Source organism: Oreochromis aureus, linkage group 3 (genome assembly GCF_013358895.1).
Source record: "Oreochromis aureus strain Israel breed Guangdong linkage group 3, ZZ_aureus, whole genome shotgun sequence".
Lineage (NCBI taxonomy): Eukaryota > Metazoa > Chordata > Actinopteri > Cichliformes > Cichlidae > Oreochromis > Oreochromis aureus.
This window is the reverse complement of record NC_052944.1, coordinates 78,951,594-78,959,491: the sequence shown is the minus strand read 5'-3', so window position 1 is coordinate 78,959,491 and position 7,898 is coordinate 78,951,594. Positions and strand designations below refer to the sequence as shown.

The 7,898-nt window shown below is 40.5% G+C and overlaps 1 protein-coding gene across 1 annotated transcript; it reads left to right on the top strand.

The window, feature by feature from the left end:
* Window positions 1-540: 540 nt before the first annotated feature.
* Window positions 541-3,310, top strand: LOC120438231. Its single transcript, XM_039608670.1, has 5 exons — window positions 541-2,330; window positions 2,583-2,626; window positions 2,758-2,804; window positions 2,922-2,986; window positions 3,127-3,310. The coding sequence occupies exon 1, from the start codon at window positions 1,174-1,176 to the stop codon at window positions 2,290-2,292; it is 1,119 nt and encodes a 372-aa protein (XP_039464604.1). The 5' UTR covers window positions 541-1,173; the 3' UTR covers window positions 2,293-2,330; window positions 2,583-2,626; window positions 2,758-2,804; window positions 2,922-2,986; window positions 3,127-3,310.
* Window positions 3,311-7,898: the final 4,588 nt, after the last annotated feature.

Genomic DNA, 7,898 nt, shown 5'->3' with positions numbered 1-7,898 from the left:
ACAGGCCTTCTTAGATTACCACCCACAGCAGAACAGTACCAGTGCAGTTGTGATGAGGGTGTTCAGCTGTAAAGATGGCACCAACAGGAAGTGGCTTACTTATTGCAAAGAACGCCATTTATTGTTCTGCTTTGTGTGTCTGGCATTTGCAAGGCAGACTGACACCAGCACATTTATAACAGGCATGAGTGACTGGCGACATATACATCTGCGCACAGAGGAGCATGAAAAGAGCACTACACACCAGACCTGTGCTGAAGCTTTTTTCTTAAGGAGCTCAAAAGGCAACATCAGGAGCTTGTTTGCTGGCAGTCACTTGTCAGCTCACAGAGCACAAGTGAAAAAGAGATGGCAAGTTTTAGAGCGTATAGTACTTGGGAAGAGGGGACTCAGCTATAGGCATGTGGAGAATGAGGCTGCATACACTTTAGGTGATAACACCATCGATAATGGTAACTTTCTGGAACTGATTGTGTTATTAGGCAAGTATGATATGTGCCTTGGAGAACATTTGAATGACTGCATTGAAAAAAAGCAAGAAGTTGCATCAGACCAGTGGATCAAGAGGTAGAGGATCTCTCATCACCCTACTCTCCAAAACAACTGTCAACTCAGTGATTGATGCACTTGGCCATCTCCTTCAAGAGAGCATTGCCAGTGATGTCCAGAAAGCTGGGATGTTTTCTGTTCAGCTAGACACAACCCAAGACATCACATGTTATGATTAGTGTTCAGTGATCATCAGGTATGTTACTGAGGCTGTGCAGGAGAGGCTTGTCTCCATAGTGAGGTGCGAAGCATCCACGGGGCAGTACTTTGTAAACTTGCTTTCCGGAGTTTTAGAGTATCTGAATCTAGACAAGGCCATGTGCATTGGGAATGCAACAGATGGTGTTTCAAATATGCAGGGCCAGTACAAAGGCTTTTCACCACTTATGACTGCCCAGTCTCCAACTCATGTGCATGTGTGGTGCTATGCACACATACTTAATCTTGTGATTGCTGACACAACACAAAGTGTCATTGAAAGTGGATCACTCTTTAATTTACTTAATGACATAGCTGTGTTCATCAAGGAGTCCTATCACAGGGTTAATCTGTGGGAGAAACAAACCCAAGAGACAAGACACAGACGCCTCAGTCCAATAGGTGAGACACGGTGGTGGGCCAAGCATGATGCCCTCCAAAAAATCTGGACATTTTGGAAAACCAGATGATGGCCTCTTGGTTGATGTAGTGCTGACGCTGGAAGCCATTGGAAAGAAGGAAAAAGAAAAGCCAGCTGTTCGTGCCAAACCACGAGGCTTTAAAGAGTGTCTCTTGAAGCATGAAACTGTGTTAACAGCACAGATATTTCTTAGAGTGTTTGAGCAAACAACTCCTCTGTCGAAGTACCTCCAGTCAAAGGGGATGGACATTCTCTCTGCACATCATATGGTGACTGCCACACAAGATGGCCTCAAAAGTATCGCCAGGGACTTTCCAACTGTGAAGACAGCTGCAGACACATTTGTGAAACAGACAAATCAAAAACTAGAGGAGAGGGAGAACAACACAGACATGGAAGTGGAGGCTGAACTACCTGAAAAGAGAGCCAAAAAGAGAAAAGGCATGGCCGGAGAGATACCTGAAGATGAGTTGCAAATCAATGCTGAGAAATCATATGAGGTAAAAGTGCACAACATCATCCTGGACACAGTTATTGAAGCAATCTACAGACGATTTGTCATACATGGCCCTCTTCTTGCCGATTTGGCATGGTTGGACCCCAGGAAGTTTAGCCAGGTCAGAACAGTTTCTCTTCCAAGTAATGCATTTCAAAACCTCAGCACCCGTCTACTTAAATTTGACAGCAGGGCTACAGTTAATAACCTTCAGTCAGAACTGAAACATTTTGCTGAACAGTGGGAAAGGCTTAGGACATCACATGTAGATGACTACAGGACCAGAACAGCAAAGGACAGATCTGAAGAATGGGACAAAGAAAGTGAAATTGTGACCAAAAGCTGTGGTTCTTGCAAAAATTGCCCACTGTGCTGCTATCAAATACTCAGGCGGTTCAACATGCTGTCTGATGCCTATCGTCTCCTTGGGCTGGCATACAAGTACCTGCTGACCCTCTCCCTCACTCAGGTTGCCTGTGAAAGAACATTCTCTACACTCAAGTTCATTAAAAGCAGACTTCGAAGCAGCCTGTCTGCAAACAAGCTGGAGATGTTTATGCTGATGGCCACTGAAAAGGACATTCTCATGTCATTGGACTCTGACATGGTCATTGAGAGGGGTAGCTGAGAAGAGTGACCTGCTGAGAAAGCTCCTTTTGTAACCTGGTGAGGTGAAATAAAAATGAGCAAAACATTCCTAATTATCTATTGTTAATATTAAATTCAGCTTTATTGTTATTGCCTAAAGTACAGTCAAATGAATACGTTTAGTATCTACCTTCACTTCAAACAAGTCAAGTGCTTGGTAAATACTTAGAATTTGTCCATCTTAATAGATAGAATAAATATGAGATTGGAGTATTAGGCATTTATAAACATATATTCTTACAGTCTTAATCTGTCATTGTTTCATTTCAGATGCTGTCAGTCATTTAAGGAGGACTGAAGTGTGTTCATTTTAAGTAAGTACTATATGGAATATGATTCAACCATTTTTCTAGAGTAAGCATACCAGTACTGTCATCGTCTGAAAAAAATCTATTAAGTGCAATTCTTTCTCAACCTTCACTGTCTGTCCTTTCACTTCTTAAAGGTTTCCAGGTCTTAAGATATGTTCAGTGTTGCTGCTGTGGAAGTGTTGTAGGTGACCTTTTATTGATGAGTGAATAGTCTTTGGTGTTAGAATTCAATCATAATCTGTCCTTTATAGATTTTAATATTCATCTAATCTTTATTCCTTTCTGTCCTGTTTGTCAGGGTCTAATCATACATTGTTTTTTTAAGAGGTTCTCGAGACCATTCAACTTTTTAAGTTCATCAATGTAAGTACTACTGTATATGATTCCTCTAATTCCTTTGTGTAATAAAGATGCCAGTACTGTGATGGCAATTGATGGACTGAGCAAGTCCATCAATTGCCATTCACTGTTCTTTGTCCTTTCATTTGTGTCCTGTTTTTCAGGGTCCCATATAATTTCTTCAGAAGTAAGTACTGTATATGATGCCAGTATTTTGCCATATTTTCTAGATACTGTATTAGTACTATGTGTAAAATGCCATCAAAAACTCAATTAAGTGTTTTTCTTATTCTTCTTTCTCACCTTTCTTTCTCTGTCTCCTTTCATATTTAAAGGTTGCTGTGTTAAAAAAATAATATTGTGCTACCATGCTGTTTTGTATTGTTTTGGTAAATAAATAGTTTATGAAAATATCACTAAATCTGTCATTTATTAATTTTAATATTAATTACTGATCATGTCTCACCTCTAGTGTTCTTGGTCTTAATTTCAGGTTTCTACCATGTGTTGTAGTCTTTTTGTCTTTTTGTTTCCGCTATGTACTGCTTAAAATCCAGAATAGGGAGGATGGTGTAGGTTTAAGTTTATTAGATTGATACATATATACCAACAAGGCAGTGTACATCAAAGCAGTAGTTTTCATGCAAAGGCTTTATGGTTTTTCCTATAGCGATTGACAGATCACGTGACTTTGGCGCATTGCATGCCGGGAACTCGTGGCAAAACAAGTACCAAGTACCGCATCAAATGCAAGCATTTGCAGCACCGCAAAACGTTCATTCTCCGGTTCCAATACCTTCTTGGTTTTTCTTTGCCGCACAAAAAAGGAATGTACAAAACGAAGGAGAATAATGCCGGACCGTACAAAGACAGACTCGACGAAAGGGCAAAGAAAAGATACGAGGAAAAAATCAAAGGAGTGAGAGGGTCAGACCCTTACGAGCACACAGAGTGGACAAAAGACGTTAGCGTGCTGCCCAACTTTCACCACGCTCAGATTTATAATTATACGGTTCTTGGAGTGAGTGCATACACTCAGGTCACTGCAACAAGCCCAGGTACAGTTTACCGACGGATGCATACAGGACCTTGAAATGCACCGTGTAGAACGAAAGACCATCGTACGAACAAAGGTAAGTTTACCAGTCTCACAAATCGTCGTCATAAATACACATTCGTCAACCGTTTATTAATAGGACCTTTAAGCTCAACGGTAATTAATTAGTAGTGGAAATAATTTCTGGTACGCATTACAGAAATGTAGCAGTGACAATAATATTGTATGCTGTAATCGTACTGGGCAATTAGTGATAAAAACAACTGTTTTATCCTGTGAATAAAAGTATATGTTTTTGTCAATGTACCGTGGTAATAACAAAAGCGAAACGCAATATTGTGTCAGGACAATTCACTATTTATGCACAATAAACAAAGGAGCATAGTGCGACAATTTCTGTTCAGTGCCAGACTTGCTTGTAACCTATATCACCAATTATGTTAAGAAAAATGACGTATTAACTACTACAAAACACTGACCTTTGTGGAAATCCTTGGAGCAGACTAACATGTGAGCTGGAGTGTTCTGAGACGTTATATTTGGTATATCCAGACCATCCGTCGGCTCTTACTTCGGAAACATAGCTTAAAAAATTTCTCTTCAACGATGTAATCCGATTAAAAAAAAACGATCTCTTTACCCGTCAGCTTCCCGTGGCTGTCATGCGACCGACTATTGCAGTTAATAATAGAACAGCTTCTTGCCATTTTTTGGGTTTCTTTTTATCGCTGTGTAACTGAGTTCAATTGAAAGCCTGCGTGCGCTAGTACCTCTTGCCACAAGATCCCAGAATCCTTTGCGGTTTTACCCCTGAATGACGTCACATTTTCAATCTCTATCCTGGTGGGCCGGTCTCTAGTCAAAATGCCCGGGCCGATTTTTTGTCCCAGTCCAGCCCTGGTGAAAGGTATATTGTTAGAACAATAAACTGTTTACGTTATAACGTCATATAGCTCTATTTTACTTTTGCCTGGGTGGCAGCTCTACGCTTACGTACTCGGATGAGCTTGCCAAGTTGTGCCTCCATCTCTTGTGTCCAGATCACACGCTGCTGCCGTGCCGCTCCACCTTTTCTTTCATTTCTGTGTTTGTGCTGCACAGTGTGAGAGGCGACAGGATTTCAAACTGGTTTGATTATCATGCGACCATACGATTGATGATTGGGAGCTGGTTGTGAGGTGTTAACTGCTTATCGTTACCCCATGTATACTACACGATGCACACACGATTAAGGCAAAACACGGCCGATCCCCAAAACGGTTGCGCGACTGAAAAATCGTGTCAAAATGGGCCAAATCGCACAGTGTATGGCCAGCTTTTGGAGGCTAGCTCCAAACAAACATCTGCAGCTTGGCAGCGTATACAGCACTATAATGACCAGACCTAATTCTTTTGAAAACCTTACATCTTTCCACAGGTCTCCACTTCATCAGACATCACCTAGACACAGAGCTGGATGAGACCAGCACAAACAGCAGCCTAACTGACGAAGATGATGGATCCATGGGGGTCAGGAAAGCCAGAAGCAGAGGAACTGGAGAGGTACCTTTCATGTCCATACACTGGAGGTGTGGATCTATTGCATGGCTTTCCTCAGATCAAGAAGCTGTCGATCAAAGTCAATACAGCTCTTCCTGCATCTGCAGCCTGTGAGAGACTTTTTAGTCATGCAGGACTCCTGTTCACTGCCAAACGGTCACAGCTTCACAGCAAGAACCTTGAGAGCAAACTGCTGCTGAAGCTGAACCACCAGTTCACTGACTGAAGAAACAATTTATGGTAAAGTGAGCCATACACATATGTACATCCACATAGTGGGAATTTGTATTTGTTTTTTATAATTAGTTTTACTCTGATTTCAGTGTTTATTTGTGAGTGTAGTTTTTACATTTTTACATATAACATTGTGTTAATCCACTGTCTATACTTCAGGGTATTTTAGTATACAAAATAAGTTTTGTTTGAATGTCTATTCTTGTGGAATTTTAGCACAGATGTTTTTTTGGGGGTTTTTTTGTGTTTTTTTTTTTATTCCTGCTGTCCGCCTTGGGAATAAACTTTTCCTGATTATACCTGTTGCATCTCTGTGTCATTTGTTTCTGATTTACTTAATCCCTCCTTGTATTTAAAAGAACCACCCCTAGTATGACATTCTGGCGCATCAGCTGCAGTCTGTTATGTTGAAGTTGCCTCGTTCTAATGTTTTCTCTGAGGCTGCTGTAAATGCGAATATATTTACTGTGGGTTTTGCTTGAAAAAGCTTTACGTTGTGAAAAACTGAAATCTTGAAATTAGAATTGTTGTGCCTTATTTTGTGGATCTTTTTACATATATTCCTTTTGAAAATACTAAAATTTGTATATTTATTTATTTTTGATTGTCTGATAGCATTTATTTATAAAATAAATCGGACATTTCAAACAGTTACTCGCTACTTACTCAGTACTTGAGTAGCCTTTTCACCAAGTACTTTTTTACTCTTACTCGAGTAACTTTTTTGACAACTACTTATTACTTTTACTTGAGTAATAATATTTTAAAGTAATGATACTCTTACTTGAGTACATTTTTTGGATACTCGACCCACCTCTGAGAGGACCTACTGCTTCAACCCTGTCACCCGGTAGAGAAACTGCTGTGGTGTCTCCCTGTCATCTTTTCTGGCACACATTAATTCTTGAAAGAGTTCTGTACTATTTTTCTCTCTCAAGTGGGCATGGAGAAACCCCTTCTGTTCAAGTACAGCCAAATTGTCTTTATTGATTAACATGTCTTTAAAAGTTCCAGGCTTTAATATCCTGAGCGCTCCACGAACTCTCTCTGCATCAGGGAAGCCTTCTCTGCGTCGACCTCTTGCTGACCCAGGCCCGCTGGACCCACCGTCTTAGCAACCATGGATCAGTCTCAGCTCCAACTTTCAGCTCGCATCAGCTCCTGTCCTGGTCCCAGATGTCATTTTTGGATCAGTCTCAACTGCAAGGTGTCGACAATCCTGGACGAGCCCGCAAGATTTGTTACAGGTCCCAAGGATGAAGACCATGATGACAAATATGTTACTTGTAAAAGCAGGTGAAGAGCAGAGTAAGGAAGACCCGGTGTGTCTCTGTATTCCTCCAGATTGTGTCTGATTTATTTCACACAAACAAATGCTATATAAACACTACCATGAGCTTTCAATATACTATTCATCAGGTTCCTCATTCACATCAACTACATTTACTTATTTCACATCCTCAGTGAAATATACTCTTTACTGGTTCATTTTCTCTAATTAACATCTTTCATAACAGTTACTTTCCTTACTCATATCAATAAACACATCACATTGTCTTCTACAGTGTCTTACTGGCTAAACAGTTCAATAACAGTGTCAGTTTTGTTCGGCGGTCATAGGTTCTGTCCAATAATATGACGCGAGACTGGAGTAAAAGACATCCATGGATTGGCACTTTATTAATGAAGGAACATGATAGGAGCACAAGAACACTAACTACAACTAAACAAAATGGCTTCTTTTTATACTCTTCCGGAATAGCACAAGTATGGGGGTTAACTAATCAAAATGAAAACATAACCCTCCACACACAAACATACAATAACATTAAAGCACATCACAAACATATACATATTTCCAACACGTACTATAAACAAACCACTAACTTAAGCTTCACCCATTACTATATAAATTGGCACACTGGTCTGCTCCAAGAGCCCTTAAACAGGTGATTGAGCGGCTTTCACGCTTATGCTCCACATCTTGCAAGAAGCAACCAGGACAGGTGAGTACCTTATTTAGGTTACTGACAAATGATTAACTGTAAACAGCTTTAACCTTGACACAGGTAGGATGGCCAGTCCCACTGTCTCTTCACCTTTACA